Below are 17,705 nucleotides of genomic sequence, written 5' to 3'. Positions count from 1 at the left end.
GAGACTATCTTTAAAGGCATAACATTCAGAAACTGGTACACTAGAAGTATGGAGTCGACGTGCACCAGCAACTAAGGGAACCCCCAAATAGTCTCGAATAACAAGGCTAGCAACACCAAAGGTGGAACTAGGGGTGGGCATAAAACCCGAAAATATAAAAAAAACCGAACCAGACCGGAAGGCCCGACCGGGCCGAGCCGGGCTTTTATATGGGCCCTCATCTATTTTCTGTCATTCCGGACCGACCCATCTATACACGGGCCGGTCCCGGGCCCTAAGTTTGTATAACTTTTTAGGCCCGACATCAGTCTCCTTTCATAAATAGACATCAGTTTCCTTTCATATTAACTCTTCACTACTGTTAGATAGCCCTCGTCTTCTGCCTCTGTCGTTCAGAATATAAAGTGTAAACCCAGACAAAGTCGAGCTCATCATCATCTTCAGTTTTACCCTAAACGACTTCAATTTCCCACTTTCCCAAATCGACTGAGGCACTCAACCCCCAAACCCTCATCTTCTTTAATTTGACTCAACCACTCAATCCGTCAATCGACTCAGTTTTCCACTCCCGATTCATCTTCATCTTCTCAATCCCACCCCCAAACCCTCCATCCTCGCTGACCTAATTCACAATCGCTCTTCATAATCCTATCCAGAGTCTCATAGCCACAAAATCTAACCTTTTCAAACCAAGGTTTGCAGCGACAAACCAAAACCCTCACCGCCGCCTACGCCGATGTCGACCACCAAGCCGTTGTCTAGCACAATCTCCATCGATCAAATCCTAAAACTGGTATTCGTCCAGTCGTCGAAAATCGTCAACCATGGTCCATAGGTGAGTCGTTTCTTCTTTCTGAATTTGAACTTTGAATTAGGTTGACTGATTTGGATTTTGGAAGAGAAACTAAAATAGATAACTAAATGAGTCATTTTTGATTGATTGTGTCAGTGTGAGCTTCAATTTTCTGATCTGGTTGTGAAGGACCGGCCGGTTTTTGGTCGGTCCGGGCTTTGGCCGGTCCCGGAGATTTTCAGGTGTAAACCCGGCCCGATGACAGTACTGCCGGTCCGGTCCCGATCCCGCTAAATTTGTGGTCGGTCTCGGCCCGTGCCCAGCCCTAGGTGGAACTTATGGAGTCATTAAAGTTAAGCTTCACCCAATTTAGAGCAGGAGGGATCCAACGGATGATGTTAGCCGCTTTTAAAGCATATGTCATCTAATAAAAAAATCGTTATGTTGCACACATATATATAAAGGAATTGTGTATAATTTTTACCAAAATTTCACTCTCTCTTGTTCGCATATTTCACGATGCCGCCTTAATTTCAAAAAATAAAAATATTTACCCCTATCGAGTTGTATTCGTCTCAAGATGCATCTCTAGAAATTTGGTAAACCTTTCATTTCCTAGTATGGAATATGAGTCCATTGGGTTGCCATATATGACCTTTCTCAAATTGGCAAATATTGTACTTGTGGGATGTGGCATGTTCAAGTCTTTTGACCCTGCAGGCTTCAAAACCATTGAATTGAAGTCACATACTGATAAGCAGGTCACATGCATGCAACTAAATGCAGTTGTGTCATAGGGTGGATACCATATATACCCAGGAAGTGAGGCAGAGAGGGCCAGAAGCTAAAGCTGAGGAGGGATCGATGTGCTCCTTCCTTCCCGATAGACTGATAGAGCAAGACTTGTTCTACTATATGATAGAATGAAGAAGAACTCAAGAAAGTAGGGATCCAGCAAGATAGGTCATAAAGTACCAGAAGTAGTCGTCATCACCATCCCCTCTTGGTTTTTTTTTTTTTTTCGTAGAAATTAGCATAAATCAGTTGGAAGTACCAAAGCAGCTGCTCTGCAAATTTTTGGGGACCTCACTAAGATGGCAGATATGGGGAAGGAAATGACAAATGAGCACCAATGAAAATGTGCTGCACTGAACAAGCAGTGAAGAATTGAAGGTTGTACTTATCTCAGGTCCAACATGACATCCGATTGCACAGACCTCTAGGAGGTAGCGTTGAACAGAGAAAGAGATTTTAGATTTTAATAACAGAGTACCATGCCATATCCAGACGAAGTTGGAAATATGTGCAAGAAAGAAAGAGTTCCCATTCACCTCTAGAGGGCATGTGATGTCATGTATTACCCACCCAGTTGTCCACCTTTGATCTTTCAAAATGTAGAGGTCTCTATTCTCTTCTCATTCTCCCCTTTGATCTAGATCTCATAATTAATTTATTTATTTTAAAGTTCTTTGTTCCCCTGGGCGGCCGATCGATCTCGTTGCAACCTTCAACCCTTCAAACTTTAATCTTCAACCAAAGAAATATATATCTCATGTGAAAACTGTTCAAAAAATGAGGGAACTGTTCATGTATGTTTACTTCATTTTTAAATAAATTTATCAAATAGCAAGTTTTATTTAAATTATGTAATAAATATGTCCTTTTTGTCGGAAAAAATAAATATTTTCTTAAATTGAATGATGCCAAGTTTAATTTGATCAACAAACAAACTTAAAGACAATGCATAACTAACAAAAACACGACATTAGAAATTATGGAGTTATCGAATTTACGATTTAAACTAATATTTTCTCGCACACGCTTGAAGTATCGAAAACAACTACAGTTTTGTATATTTCAAGAGTTAGCTAGATTGACCAACGTGTTCTCTTGATTATGTGCCACTAGCTTTTATCTATTTCTTCTTTTTATTTCCTTGCTAAACTAACACATGTCTTGGGATAAGCAATGATTTATCATTAGAATAAAGTATGTTCTTGTTTGAATAATTAAGTCGGAGTGGTTAAAGCCTATTAACTTTTCTAGGGAAAGTAAATTTTCTCTTGCTAGGAGCCTCCGTTGAGAGTTGTCGGTGTGCTCCGACTTCCGGCTGCTCTGTCTGCCTGCTGGACGGCTTTGTCCATCCCTCTGACGGCTTTGTCCGTCCTTCTGACAACCCTATCCGGTTCTCCGATGACGGAGTATGTCCTTTTTCTTCCCGATTTCATGTTTTCTTCTCTCCTCTAGATCTGGCCCTATGATACACTGATACGGATACGGGACTCGAGTACTGGTACGATACGATACACGGATACATTTTTTTCAAAAAATAGGATACGGGTACGTTTTGTAAAATAAAAAAAATATAAAAATATAAAATATATAAATTTAATAAATCTATTTTACAAAAATATAGTAATACCAAATAGGCAATACTTAAATAAATCAATCGATAATTAAACTAAATAGAGTTATAGTCTATCTAATATTCAAATTCAATTAACCTTCATATCTACTTAAAGTCTTAAACGATAAAGTGGATAAACCACCCACTTTTACTTTGGTCCAAGACTGGATAAACCATGTACTTTGCTTCGGCCTTCAAGCAAACTGCGTCTTTAACCTGACGCTCTATAGCTCCAGTGATCACCAAACACCAATCAACCCTCCAAGCCTTCGAAGCAATCAACCTTCAACTCGAGTATATCAAATTCTGATCCATGGTCGCAAAGAGGAAGAGAACAATAGAAGACAAATAAAATAAGGGAAGAGGAGAGAGTGGCTGATCTGTTCTATAAGGTTTGGTTTTACTCTTTAATTGGTGTACAATGACTGAGAATAAACCAAAAACGTATCCAAACAAGTATCCCCCACGTATCCCGTCGGTCAAAATTTCCTACATGGTCAAGGATACGTAAAACTGGTGTTGGGTGCGTATCTAACTCGTATCGGACGTGTATCTGTATCGGGTACGGGTACGATACAACATTCTCTCCTTTTTGCTTTATCCATGCATCACAGATCTGGCCTCATGCTTTCTCTATGCAAACCTCAAAATCAATATCTGCAGGTCTCATCGATCTTCCTCACTTTCCTCTTCAGATGTACGACCTTGGGCTCCTCGAGGTCATTCTCTCTACCGTTGTTCAATGCATTATGATGCAAGTTGTGAAATGGAGGTGTATAGAGATCGAGCAGCGTCTCTGGTGTATGCACTGACACTTATGTCCTTTTTACTTTTCTTGGTTCTTTGCGACGGTTCCAGCAGTGTTTATTCTGCTGGCTTTGTGGCAATGAGTTTCATGGTGGATTTGATGTATGTGTTTGCGAGTGTTGGTATGATTTGACTTGGTTTGGTTGGTTTTTGGGCTTTCTGGAGTGGCTATTTCATATCGCGATCAGTTTTGGCCATTAGAACAATTTTCCGTACATATGTGGTGGTAGTCTGCGGCGACGAAGGTGGGTTGGCGGCTATTATTGGTTTCTGTTATGCTTAGGTCATCTGTAGGGTTTGCTTATGAGTTGGGTTGTTTTAGATTTCTTTTGGTGTTGTTTTTGGGTTTGTATTTTGCTATCTAAATTTTTAGAATTAAATTCAGTTGACCTCGTGAGGTTTGGGAGTAACTTCATGTTAATCCCTATACTTTCAATTTTATTAGTTTACCTCTTAAAATTTTAAATTTTTCTCAACCGTGACTAATGTCCTATCTTCAGTCCAAATCAGACGTTAACTGTTGATAATTTTAACCTTAACTGTGGGGCTCGTATCTAGAATTAACGGTCAATTCCAAAAGAATATAAGAATTTGGGCATGACAGATAGAAATTAAAGAGTTCAGGGGATAAACTGATGAAATTAAAAATGTAAGGACTAACATGAAGTCACTCTCAAACCACAAGGGGGTAAACTGAATTTAATTCAAATTTTTATTTGGGCTTGTAATTTACTAACCTGTTCTGGGTTTCAATGAAATGCTTATTTGTCTAAAAAAAAAAGAATAATTAAGTCTGAAAGGGTAATTGTATGTATGTCATAAATTACTATATTGTAGAATTTTCTTAGATAGTATTTAGTCTTCCAAACTACATTATATATGTAAACCAATCAAAGTTTGATATTAAATCAAATATTGCAGATTGCTCAGATAATGATGATCAAATACTACAGAGTTGCTCACATAATAAGAAACTATTTATAATCGAATGTAAGGAATAATTGTATCTGATAAAGTTGTTATAAAATCAGCATTCGATTTAAAAAAAAAATCAGCATTCAAATTTAATACCTATGACTAAAATACACTTCACGCATCCCCTTAGTTGCTTAGATTATTTAATTTACTAAAGACTAGCTAAATCTGAATAAAAACTTTAACTGAAGTTCTAGTTTCCAAAAATGACATGATAAGATGATATTTGTTTTCGATGTGCTCTCGGTAGCGGGATCATGTGGAACGCGTGTCTTGAACTCTAACAGTACTAGGTAAAACCTGTCAAAACAACAAAATTATCGAAAATAGTTGATAGACCGTGTTGTCGTTAAATAATAAATATATTTGGTAAAGGAAAAAGGCATAGAAAATAGTTCCAAATGAAAGAAAAGTTTTTGGTTGTGGGACGTAATAATATAGATGGTAGGTATGCGTTAGGAATTTCAATAAATTTTCTTATCGTTTCTTACCATTTTATTATCCTTATACACTGACTACAATTGTTGTTTATCACAGGGACACAGGGTCTCATAACTAACAAAAACTAACAGACCACATTTCATCCCTCCCTTTTGGTTGTTGACATAGAAAGTAGCTTTTCTTGGACCATCCTGGTGATTGGTGATCTCTGTCTCTTCTTGCTTCTTGGGTGAATTTTGTGACCTAGCCTTGCGCCAAGTGAGAAATCTTGGGTAGGCAAACACCGGTGGAAGCACGCAGGGCACTTCTTTTTTGCTTTCATGGACGACTTCTTGTTGGGGTCATGACAAGAGCATTACTTGTCTACTTGCTCCCATAAAAAGTCAACCAAAGTGCATAGATGACATTAACTTCTCATAACTAAGTTCACCAATCTTATCCCCAGCTCAATCCCTCCACAGCCTCAAAAAGTACCCAACAGAATATAGAAAACGAGTTGCCACACTACCCTTAACTTGTTTGCTGTTATCAACATGCATCTTCTGGTTGAACAAACCATACACCGATTGCTAAGTGTAGTGCAAAATGGTCTTAATGTTGCTAAAAGTTTCAACTTCAAGTCTATTGTGGTCAAAGGAGATTCCCTCCTAACTGCGTTAATAATGCATATGAAGTTTCTTGGCGTACATCTCAAATCGATATGCTCTTCATGTTGGTAGTGAGTTTTGTTCATGTTCTTTAAGAAGTCAACTTCTTGCTGATGCTCTTACAAATCTCGGCCACGGTTTACGTTTTCAGAAGATCTGGCTAGGTGTTCTTTTTTCCCAAGTTATTTTGGCTTTACATTTAGATACGGTTAATATTGACCGTTTTATGACCATCCATTGTAATCTTCCTTTTCTTTACAATCTTGCAAATGCTCCTCAACATTAACCTCCAATTGTAGCAAAAAATTAATGAGCACACTGTCACAAATTCACAATGCCATAAAAAATAGTGAATCATGTTAGATTTATGTATGTAGCAGAGCTGCAGAAGACCTAAATATTGCCAACTTTCGGTAGTGATCCATTTCTTGGGTTCACTCCCCCTTCTCCATGAAAAAGGGAAGAGAAGCAAATAATGGTGCCCCCTCTGCAAGTGTTTGCTTCATTTGGTCACCCTGCTCTCTCATTCCTCTGCTTTCTGATTCGCCCATAAAACGGCGCCTGTCCTTTTCTCCCCTCCTCACCTTATCCTCGTTCCAAGTCGGCAAGGCATCCATAAATTTCCCCAAATAGTAATAACAGATTTTTATTTATTGGATTTTCTCATGAAAAAAAAAAAAAAAAAAAAAAAAGAGAGAGAAAGGGACTATTTTAATGGAGGAAGTAATGCAAAGGGTAGTCTGTGCCTTAAGGATGATGATGGGGCTGGCTGTCTCTTTCTAATTGAGGGGGATTCAGACAAACAGAGAAGCCAACCCCATCCTTCCCAAATCGGGAAACTTCTCCTTCTTTGCTTTGTCTGCGATTCCCTTCCCTCTCTTCTCCTACTCTCATGGAAGCCTCAGGCAATGAACGTCGAAGTTTTGGGAAGATGGGTTACGGGTATTACCCTTTGTTCCTTTCCTCTTTATTTCTCAAAGATTGTTGCTTTTTGTCAATTTGGGTTTGATTTGTTTTGTTGGTTTTTTGGTAGATGCAAGCATTACAGAAGGAGATGCCGGATTCGAGCTCCGTGCTGCAACGAGATCTACCCATGTCGCCATTGCCACAACGAGGCCACGGTAAATTGATATTAATTTACTGAACCATTGTTTCAAATTCTTAAGCTTTGGTTCTTGTTCTTATCTGGGTTGTGTTTGATTTCTTTAGAGCATGTTGAGCAACCCCTTTGATCGGCATGAGCTCGTTCGACACGATGTTAAACAAGTATGTGATTCATTTCATGACTTAAAGGTCTCTGTTTTTGTAATTTATGGTTTTTGTGTTCTCATTGCGGTGTTGTGATGCTGTTTCAGGTTATTTGTTCTGTCTGTGACACAGAGCAGCCGGTATGTGTGTTTTTGTGTTGGTTTTTGAACCATGAAAGGAGAAAAAGAAGAAGCCTTTTGGGTTATGGTTTTGATTAATGTCTGATTTGGTTTTAGGTGGCTCGAGATTGCACTAACTGCGGCGTCAGTATGGGGGAATATTTCTGTGATATTTGCAAGTTCTATGATGATGATGTAAGTTTGGATGTTTGATTACTGTCAATCCCGGTGAAAGTCTTTGTCTTTGATGTTATTGATATTTCAGTCTCTAATCTAGAGTCTACTGGATTCGGATTTGATATTGGTGTGTGATCGTTACATGTGACTAGTGTTTTTCGCTCTTATTTAAAGTAAGCTTTTTCATATATGACTTGCAGACTGAGAAAGGGCAATTTCACTGTGATGATTGTGGGATCTGCAGGTTAGTCCAAATTCAATATCCACTAGCTGTTTCTATATGGCTGATTTGTCATTTAATATGTTTGAGAGTAAGGAGTGATCTAACATACTTATAATGTGGAAAACAGAATCGGTGGCCGTGAAAATTTTTATCACTGCAAAAAGTGTGGTATGTGCCTGCAATCATTATGCCAAATATTGTTTCTGAAATTGTACATGTGTGTTTTAATGAATTTCTAGCAATTGCTTTGTTCCTTTGAGTTTATTACCTAGGACCTCCAGGTTTTGAAAAACACATTAAGTTTTGAAATTCTGTATGTGTCTTCTTAGAAGCTTCTCATTTAATTTTTAGGAAACTAGTTGAGTTTTGTGTACCAGTCATTGATTATCTTTCTCATTGTTTGGATGAGTTCCCATTTGTGGGAATTGAATTGTGGAATATTATTGATGCGATAAGCCTCTTGTGTGCAATACCCTGTAAATGGAAAGAGTGGTAAAGCAAGATTTTTGTCACTGTGGAACTACCTGCATGCTTTTTGATCAGTCATTCCATGGAAATATTAATAGCAGGATTGCAGCAGTTTTTGTTTGTCAAATGATAATTTTATATCATACTTCAGTCTTCATATGCCATGATGGATCGTCTTTTATCGACAAGCTTACCTGATGTTAATTTTGTGGAGCATAAATTCACATATGAATTCATGAATTTTCAGGGTCTTGCTATTCGATCAGCTTGCTTGATAACCACCTGTGTGTAGAGAACTCCATGCGGCACCACTGCCCCATTTGCTACGAGGTTTGTATGGAGATATCCCTTGTATTGTTATTCAAACAAAACAGCCTGTCATTTCCAAACTTAACTGTGTAAACTTGTGTTATGTAGTTCCTTTTTGACTCTCTGAAAGACACCACTGTAATGAAATGTGGGCACACGATGCATTGTGAATGTTACAACGAAATGATAAAGCGGGACAAGTATGTGGCAGCTCTTTTAAATTCATCAGTTTACAAGTTAAAAATGATCTGTATCTCCCTGACCTGAATTTTTCTTAAAATTTTCAGATATTGTTGTCCAATATGCTCCAAGTCCGTGATTGACATGTCTAGAACTTGGAAGAGAATCGATGAAGAGGTAGGCTTATCAAATATAAGTGCATAATATTGTGGAATATAGCAATTAACTTATAGATTGAACCGAATATTTCTGTTTGTCAGTTGTACATGATAGTAATGATGATTCCATACTAATCTGAGCATTTACATACTTTCCAGATCGAAGCAACCGTTATGCCCGAGGATTATCGGAATAAAAAGGTACCTATTTTGTATCCTTGTTCAGGTCTACCTATAAATATTTAAGGTCACTGTGGTTCTAATACCAGGGTACTGCTTTTCGCATTGGTTTAGACTTTGGAGTCTGGAGGAATAAGTGTCTTTTCTGTTTTATACTGTATAAGTCTAAGAAGCAATGGTAATTTGCAGGTTTGGATCCTCTGCAATGACTGCAATGACACAACCGAAGTTTTCTTCCACATTATTGGCCAGAAATGCAACCACTGCAAATCATACAACACTCGCACAATTGCCCCTCCAGTTCTTCCTCAATGATCAGAAGATGTTAGCCACAAATATGTCCAGTCCGGTAGGCGCAGTGAAAGCTTGTACCCTCAAATGTGCCCTGGAAAGGGGAGCTTGATTGATTCAATTTTTATCCTCAATTAATTATGTACCATTGCATTACGGTTCTTTTAAAATGATTGTAATGTTGTATGTGTGCATCAGACTTTTTCCAGGCTATTTTTCCTCTAAAACCCATGTAATCAGTCTTGGGGTTGATGTAAACATTATATATACTGTAATTCTGTTCTGGACTAATGAAAGTTGATTCTTGAACTAAAGTTTTCTCTGTATTGAGAAATTTTATCCTGCTAGACTATCAGTGCAAAATATAGGAACCTCCCGAGTCCTAATAAAGTTGATTCGTTTTCAAAGACCTATTAAGATAACAGGATCATTGAATTCAAAGACAACAATGGACTCAGAACTAGGATGTGAAAAACAGATGATATGTATATGCATGATTTACCCAAGACCATGAGAGAGTTAATGACTTTAGAACTTGTTCTTGGCAACTTCAAGTGTTTTGTGAGATATAATGATTACCAACTATCGTTGTACCTTCAATGATGATAACTCAATAGAGTAACACACTGAAAACATAGAACACAGAGCTCAGAAACCCTAAACACAAGAAAACAAACCTACACAAACCAGATCCTTTATGCTCAAATTGAAAGCTTGAAGAACAAATGTAGTTGTACTGTAAAATGGAAGGGTATCGTCGATCCAGGTTAAACTGTTGAAGCAGTAAGTAGTAACTTTTTCTCAACCAATAGAAAACAAACGAAGTTCCACAGAGACAACCCTAGACTGGCGTTGCACATGAACACACCGCTCCCTCTCAAAACCCTGTGTGAGTAGACCCGGGGCTTTAGCTCTCTCTCCCAAAACCCAACAAAAAACTCGGCGAGTCGACTCGGCCCTCCCGAAGCCATGCTCTCCACCACTCGCAGGCTCCCCCGAGTTCTCAAATCTCCAATCTTCATCTTCCCCCAACGCCTCGTCGCTCCCGAAACTCCACGCGCCTGTCTCCAATGGCGGAAGCTCACCACTCTCTCCGGTAATCTCCACCATTTCTCAGATTCTAGGTTTTCGTTTTTCGTAAGTTTATTTTCTGAAATGATAGGCGAATTACTAAGAAACTGAGAGGCTTTGTTGATCTTCTGAGATTGAAATTTGAATGAACCTTACTGATGCTATATGATTCAAATCAACTATTTCGTAACTTTGGGATGTTTCAATTACATATAGGCATTACCCGAGGTTGCGTGGAGCAACACTCTATGTGGACAATGATGACATGGAGGGCACTTCTTTCATCCGAGGCGAGTGCGGTTGAAGCCATGCCTACAGGTTGTGGCTTTGAATTGGTGTAAATCGCTCGACATTGTTGTTTATGTTTGTTTGGAGGTAATGCCACTGTTTTGTTAAGTGCAGAGGCTGTGAAGGAGCTGTATGATAGAATGCTGGAGTCTGTGAAAGTTAAACGGTCGATGCCGCCTAATGCTTGGTTGTGGTCCTCGATTGAGAATTGCAATAATCAGGATGATATTAAGCTTTTATTTGACATCTTGCAGAACCTGCGACGATTTGTAAGTTTCAGAATCTCTCAGCTTATGGTTTCAATTTGGATCTTGTAAGTGATGTTTAAGGTTTTTTTTGTTGATAGCTTTGTGCTTTGGTTTTCAATTGTAGAGACTGTCAAATCTGCGCATCCATTCTAATTTTAATTGCAATCTCTGCCAAGAGGTTACTAAGGCATGTGCTCGTGTGGGGGCCCTCGACTTAGGTACGCCGTACCAAGATGCTGTTTATGACTCAAGTCGGGTCTGTTCTTTTTTGTCATTAATCAGCAAAGTAGACTTTAGGAAAATCTGTGCATGTAAATGGCTAGGGGTTCGGAGTTATGGACTTATGTTTTTTATATACTACATAATGCTATTAATTTTAGTTGTATGTGGTATTATTAGATATAAATTGTTTGATGTTCCAGGAAAGAAGGCCTTGTGGAAACACAATGTGTACGGATTGACCCCTAGTATCGGATCTGCTCACCATTTACTGGTACTAATGACAATTGGCTCTTTACTATTGAGGGTTTTCTTCTGGTTTATATATCTAATAAATTCTTTCCGTAAATTGACTGCAGACATATGCTAAACAGCACAATGATGTTAAACTTATGACGGATGTAATGACACTTTTGAAGGATAATGACTTACCCTTGCAAGCTGGCACAGCAGATATTGTTTTCAGGTGTCTAGGTTCATAAGCTAACAGTGCAGTAATGCTTTTCCTTTTGACTTTTACAGTGTTTTGTCAGATAAACTCAGAATGCAGGAACAGTAGTCTCTGTAGCGGTTTGATTGCAACGAAATAAGACATTCATTAGAATAATAGAAAAATGTCACACGTTTTTTTGTTCTAATTTGTATTTTCAATTGCAGCATTTGTTACAATACTGATAACTGGAAGTTGATGTCCAAGTACTCAAAGAGGTTTGTTGAGGCTGGAGTAAAGCTACGGAGATCTGCATTTGACGTCTGGATGGAATTCGCTGCTAAAATAGGTCTCTACAAATTCTCAGATCTTTTGAACTGTGTTGCATCATGTTTATTGTCTAGTCATCCGCTCATCAGCCAACCTAGTACCTCTTACCTCTTTTTTTTTAATTTATTTTTTTATTTTTTATTCAAGTTGATATTTGCCTATGATGATTTCCAATATGTTGTTAAAGCATTTCAACTTTCTCATTGCAGGAGATGTTGAATCCTTATGGGAAATTGAGAAGTTGAGATCTGAGTCTTGGAAGAAGCACACTGTTGTGAGTGGATTTTCATGTGCAAAGGTACTGAATCATCTATAGTTACATTTTCATCTATCATTCCCATTGTTAAAACCAAACTGACTTATAAGTGGGGTCCTTAAGCAATGGACTGGAGATGTATAATTATTCTTTGCGAAGTACAAGATAAGTCAACCCTTGTTATAGTTTTGTACATCTGGTTAAATTGCTTCGCATATCTAGTGTATCCTGTTGTGAGTGGGATTTTCATGTGTGTGTATTGGTAGTGAATTGTAATTACTGTAGTTACTTTTACCTTTTGGTGGGATTATTTGGTTTGTTGAGGTATTATTTTCAATTAATTGATCTCTTTTTTTTTTCCCCAATTTTTTTGCAGGGTTTACTATTAGAACATAAGCCTGAGGAAGCTGCGGCCGTCATTCAAAAACTACTAAATCAGGTTCAGTTATTGTTTGCATCACTTCATATTATGATGCCGTCCAGAACATGATTTGCATTATGAGGCTAACTTAGAATCTAGAGTCTTAGCAACTCATGAAAATCATGACAAAATCTCTCTATTAAAAGAGTGAAGCAAACATCTATCATGTCCTTTGTTTTTTATATCTGGATAGATGATGGCATTAAAAATTGTGGTCCACCCTGTTGATATGCAGTAAATAACATACAAAAAGTAGTTATTAAAAAGAGGCATAATATTTATCCTGTTTTTCTTTTTATTTATGTCCTTATTTATTTATTTATTTTTGGTGTCTATTTTTGTATGTATCAGTAGTCTCCCAAATGGATATTTTCTCTTCAAGAATGCCTTGGGTTTTAACCATTTAGTCTATCATACGGTTTCCATTACATTATATCAGTTCATCTGTTTTTAATTGCTGAGAGCATCAAGGTTTTTCTACTGCAGACTGATGCAAAGGAGCCCAAGATTGCGGTTGAACTCCAAAAGTTGGTTAGTGAGTGGCCACTAGAGGTTATCAAGCGCCAAAAAGAAGAGGATAGGATGGTATACCATTTTGTTTTTCATATGCAGTTACAGTTGTACAGAAAAAGAATGGTTTGGTAGTTCAATAGTCTGTTTTTGAATTTAAGCTTACATGCTCCATGTTTTTGGAATATGTCCAGGCATTAGCTGTATCCTTAAACTCTGACATTCCGGTGATGCTATCAAAAACTGGATTGGAGGTGAGTGTAAATATGGAGGACCTAACCAGCAAAGAAGGCATTCTCTGTTGAAGTCCTTGGCGGTCTGATTGAAAAGCTGTAGCTCATCTGTTGTTCGTATCTTGTAAAAGAAGAACCAGTGTCCAGACCAAGATAAGAGAAAAAGAAAAGAGATAACCATGTGTTTGGTCGATGAGCACTTCAATAAGTGCCCTTCGTTAGAAAGACACCTCTAGTTCCCTTCGTTAGAAAAGAAATAATCATGTGTTTGGATTAGAATCTTATTGTCTTTCTAAGGGGGGTGTATTCAATCTAGATTTTAAATGATTCTGATTGATTTATTATAATCTGTGGATTTTAATTGATTCTGAGAATCCACAGATTGTTTTAATTCCACATGGATTCAAACTGATTTTGATGTATTGTTTTAAAAGGATTTGTTTGGATTTCATAAAAGCATGAATAAACCTTATAACAATAATAAAATAAAGAACATATTAGAATACTTATTATGACTTGAAGAAAAAAGTTTTATAAATTTATTTATGTCAACCAGATTAGCAAATATGTAAAGACAACCAAAGAAACACATTATGAAAATTTCAAAGACAACAAAGTACATTAGATTCTTAAAAAAAAAAAACATTAGAAAGCTGCGTATTCATCCATTCCAACCTAATTATCGTCATAATCTTCTTCATCATCATCCACATCATCCATATGTTCCTCAATATTCTCATTCTCATTGTTGTCCTCTTGACTTCCATTATCACCATTTCGCGGTCTATCTCGCCACATAGCTTCAGCAATAGAAAGCCTCCAAGCATTAGCCTCTGCTCTTTGCCGTAGTTGACTTTGAGAAAGAAGTTCAAGATTCTCATCTTCCATATCTAGATAGGATGAAGATGATGAATCATTTTCTGGTTCAACAGGAAATTCATCGGAACAACATTCTTTGCGAAGAAAGTTGTGTAGTCCAGCACAAGCTAACACCAATTCTGCTTGTGTTTTATATGGGAATGGAGGTGCGGTTTTGAAAATTGTGAACTGTGACTTAAAGATACCAAATATCCTCTCAATCACATTCCTCAATGATGCATGACGAAGATTGAACAACTCACTTGCATTTCGGGGATGGCGACCTTGACCACCAAAATCCTTAAGATGATATCTAACACCTCGTAATGGAGCTAAGAATTGACGTCGATTAGCAAATCCACAATCCACAAGAAAATATTTGCCTGACAATATAAAATATAATAATTAGCATGTCAAACTATGAAACAAATACTCAACCTCACCAAACCAACAAACTGATAAAAGGGAAATTACTAACTTTTACTATATTAGAACAAGGACAACATAAGTTAAAGCAAAACGTAAAGAAAGACTTAGGAAAGCTAAGACACAATGGACAACTTTAATAATAGCTCATGAACCAGAGAAGAATAATAAGAGGAGAAGTTGACTCAATGACCAAATTTGTGATTTCAATTTACCTAAAGAGGTGCCAATCAGACAAGATAAAAATAAAAATTAGGCATCAAGTGTAACACCATTTTTGTTGACTAGCAACTAGTGTGCTCATTACATATGTTAACTTGTCAACAAATTTCCAGCAAAAATTTTGGGGCACACACAAATAGCTATTTATAACATGGTATCATCACTATCATGTCAAATCCTAACCGACATAATATTTTATGTGAAAAATAAAGGTTAAATTACCTTGAGGAACTTCAAGTCCATTCCTTCTTGATAGGGCATCATTTAACAATTTTGAATCATATGCCGAACCTTCCCATCCACTTAGCACATATATGAATTGTAAATCAAGGTTGCAAGCTGCCAAGACATTTTGAGATTGAATTCCATGACGATTACAGTAGCTACTTACTTCACGACCTTTTACCATTGCTGGAATATGGGTGCCATCAATTGCACCGATACAATTCTTAGAAAAAAGAAATCAATAACAAAGAGCTTAGCACATCTTCAATACGAAATACAAATAAAAAATTTAAGCAAAAAAAACTATTTATATGAGCATGTTTTACAGTAACTTTTAAAAACAAAAAATACCTTAAAGTATGGGTAAAACCTTGTGTCCGCCTTATTTTTGAGGGCACAGCTGATCCGGGTTTAACCATCATGATTGGGGCTATAGTGTTCAAGGCCTTCAAAGTTTTGTTGAAATTTTGGCTAGTAGCAAAATGTGAGCGACCGAACCTTTCCCGAACATTACCATACCCCACAATGATTAAGAAGGTTGCTACCATCTCTTCAACACATATATACCTTGTATCTTTTAAAAGTGTACTTTCTCTAATAATCCCACACAACTTTAGAAACACATCTGGATACATTCGGTGCAACTCTCGAAAGCTTTGGGGGTCTTCTTTCAACAAACGATGCACATGTGATATCCTTTCCTAGTGATAGGTCTTCGTTTGAGCGGACGATGTATACGTTAATGCATCATACTCATATTTTCTTTTAACACAATGATTATTGCCTGCAATGCCATCAATACAGACTTGATTGTTTCATAAAATTCCTCTTCAATTTCTTCTTCATCTATTTCTTCAATTTCTTCTTCATCTATTTCTTCTCCCCCTATCTCTTGTCCATTAATTTCATCCTCGTCCATTCTGCACAAGGATATAATTTGCTGCAATATTAAAAAATTAATGTACGTATCATAAATAACCTTATACTCCAAATCAAATAAATAGAATCTAGAAAAATAATAAAAATAATAATATAGCCCAGAAGCTGGTGAAGTAACATCTTTAACACAATAAAGCATAAAGCATCTTTCATTACAAAATTCATCATGGTAACAGAATAAGCAAAGTTATCCGATAATATCTAAAACAAATAACCAAAAGAACTTAAAAGACCAAATGTATTTTAATTCATAATAGAATCACATAAGAAATCATAACATAACAAGTCACAATCTAGAATCCTCCCATCTTGTGGAATATCCAATTTGACCGCTCTTGAGGAGACATATTGAAGAATGCATCTTTTTTTGTTTTGGTATCAAGCAACTCAAGAGCAGTGAAACAAGTAGCTTCATTCAAGTTTGGGATCTCCTTGATGGCATCCCAAATTTTACTTTTTCGGTCTCTTTTCTCTAGTAAGGTAATCATAGATTCAAAACCAAAATGAAGTTTATCAAGCTTCTCCATAACGCCACTTTGAGGGGTGCCTCTAGTTGAGTTAGAATTTCCTTCATACTCGGCTCTACTTCTTTTGTTTTGGGTAGTTCCTCGCCTTGGAATCTCTAAATTTTCAGGGGATTGAAGGGGAGATGTTGGATGAGCTGATGGATTATCTTCAGTTGGTTTAACAAATGCTTCGTTTTCTATATCATAATCAAAGTCTTCTATGCATACCTTTCTACCTTCTTCAACAACTAATGTTCTTGCATCAGTAACGTCACCACCCAACCCAATCGAGTTTTTCCCAACCGCTACACCATTCCCAATAGCAATTTCCAAGTCCTCATAATCTTCATATGTCCCATAACGTAGGTCAGTGTCATTTGGGTGAGCCTAGAACCAAAAAAAAAAGAACAAAAAAAGAGATTATTATTGTAATTAATAGTAGCTAAGTTTATTTGTGAGAATAAACTAATAAACTCATACGGTATTTAGGAAGCTCATCTTAAGGTATTCGTCCCATACTTCATTAGTTGCAGTGAACCTCTTTGTACTAGGATCATATCCAAAACCAAGCTAAAACGTATAAGAGTAGAATAAGAGGTCCATCGACCTTTAAACCATCTCAGCCTGCTTTGGTAGTTTTTGAAGGTCTGGTGACACCCAAGTTTTACATTAAGAACATGAAGTATTCTTTCTTCCACAGTTGTCCTACTTAAGATGTCACTATTATCACGCCATCCCCTAACGGCGGCTTCAACCATGAGTCCTAACAAGGTATCACTCTGTTCCTTGGTCCACTGCTCATAATTCCCACTTTTTTCCCGACTTGTTTTGGATCAACTATGATGATAATACTCTATTATACATACATAGAAATATTTTCATTAGTATGTATATATATAATCTTTGTTTTGTTTCTTAATTATAAACACATCAATAATACTACAAATGCAAACAAGTCAAAACAAGCATATAGTCTTCTAAAAGTAACTTCATTTCCAAGATCAATATGTACCATAATACAAGCATATACAGTTCACACACAAACATACACAGATAGATGGATATATATATATATATATATATATATATATATATAATAA

At 37.0% G+C, this 17,705-nt stretch overlaps 3 protein-coding genes across 3 annotated transcripts; 2 read left to right on the top strand and 1 right to left on the bottom strand.

Annotated features, from left to right (window-relative positions):
* Positions 1-6,803: 6,803 nt before the first annotated feature.
* On the top strand, positions 6,804-9,783 carry LOC101296367 (RING finger and CHY zinc finger domain-containing protein 1-like). The gene is made up of 12 exons (XM_004296751.1): positions 6,804-7,012; positions 7,104-7,191; positions 7,280-7,336; positions 7,426-7,458; positions 7,555-7,632; positions 7,815-7,858; positions 7,965-8,005; positions 8,553-8,635; positions 8,723-8,814; positions 8,902-8,971; positions 9,112-9,153; positions 9,322-9,783. Exons 1-12 carry the CDS (start codon positions 6,963-6,965, stop codon positions 9,445-9,447), a joined length of 804 nt encoding a protein of 267 aa, XP_004296799.1. The 5' UTR covers positions 6,804-6,962; the 3' UTR covers positions 9,448-9,783.
* A 557-nt stretch (positions 9,784-10,340) lies between these two features.
* Positions 10,341-13,933, top strand: LOC101296087. The gene is made up of 11 exons (XM_004296750.1): positions 10,341-10,519; positions 10,711-10,812; positions 10,897-11,051; positions 11,155-11,248; positions 11,453-11,523; positions 11,609-11,715; positions 11,907-12,028; positions 12,219-12,307; positions 12,642-12,704; positions 13,173-13,271; positions 13,391-13,933. The coding sequence occupies exons 1-11, from the start codon at positions 10,393-10,395 to the stop codon at positions 13,499-13,501; spliced, it is 1,140 nt and encodes a 379-aa protein (XP_004296798.1). The 5' UTR covers positions 10,341-10,392; the 3' UTR covers positions 13,502-13,933.
* Positions 13,934-16,392: 2,459 nt separating this feature from the next.
* LOC101308761 (uncharacterized protein At2g29880-like) lies at positions 16,393-17,363 on the bottom strand. The gene is made up of 3 exons (XM_004298056.1): positions 17,274-17,363; positions 17,086-17,175; positions 16,393-16,992 (listed from the first exon to the last, which is right to left on the bottom strand). The coding sequence occupies exons 1-3, from the start codon at positions 17,361-17,363 to the stop codon at positions 16,393-16,395; spliced, it is 780 nt and encodes a 259-aa protein (XP_004298104.1).
* Positions 17,364-17,705: the final 342 nt, after the last annotated feature.

The sequence above is a fragment of the Fragaria vesca genome, linkage group LG4 (assembly GCF_000184155.1).
Source record: "Fragaria vesca subsp. vesca linkage group LG4, FraVesHawaii_1.0, whole genome shotgun sequence".
NCBI classification, from domain to species: domain Eukaryota; kingdom Viridiplantae; phylum Streptophyta; class Magnoliopsida; order Rosales; family Rosaceae; genus Fragaria; species Fragaria vesca.
This window is presented reverse-complemented; position numbering and strand designations above follow the sequence as displayed.

What these genes read in the sequence shown, in the direction of transcription:
- LOC101308761 (XM_004298056.1), bottom strand. Translation starts at nt 17,363, where the DNA reads ATGGTTGAAGCCGCCGTTAGGGGATGGCGTGATAATAGTGACATCTTA. An exon ending in GAATACTTCATGTTCTTAAT is followed by an intron (nt 17,176 to 17,273) that starts GTAAAACTTGGG and finishes TATACGTTTTAG; the next exon opens with CTTGGTTTTGGATATGATCC. An exon ending in AGATGAGCTTCCTAAATACC is followed by an intron (nt 16,993 to 17,085) that starts GTATGAGTTTAT and finishes TTTTGGTTCTAG; the next exon opens with GCTCACCCAAATGACACTGA.
- LOC101296367 (XM_004296751.1), top strand. Translation starts at nt 6,963, where the DNA reads ATGGAAGCCTCAGGCAATGAACGTCGAAGTTTTGGGAAGATGGGTTAC. An exon ending in TCTGTGACACAGAGCAGCCG is followed by an intron (nt 7,459 to 7,554) that starts GTATGTGTGTTT and finishes ATTTGGTTTTAG; the next exon opens with GTGGCTCGAGATTGCACTAA. An exon ending in GATGATTGTGGGATCTGCAG is followed by an intron (nt 7,859 to 7,964) that starts GTTAGTCCAAAT and finishes TGTGGAAAACAG; the next exon opens with AATCGGTGGCCGTGAAAATT.
- LOC101296087 (XM_004296750.1), top strand. Translation starts at nt 10,393, where the DNA reads ATGCTCTCCACCACTCGCAGGCTCCCCCGAGTTCTCAAATCTCCAATC. An exon ending in GGTTGAAGCCATGCCTACAG is followed by an intron (nt 10,813 to 10,896) that starts GTTGTGGCTTTG and finishes TGTTAAGTGCAG; the next exon opens with AGGCTGTGAAGGAGCTGTAT. An exon ending in AAAAAGAAGAGGATAGGATG is followed by an intron (nt 13,272 to 13,390) that starts GTATACCATTTT and finishes GAATATGTCCAG; the next exon opens with GCATTAGCTGTATCCTTAAA.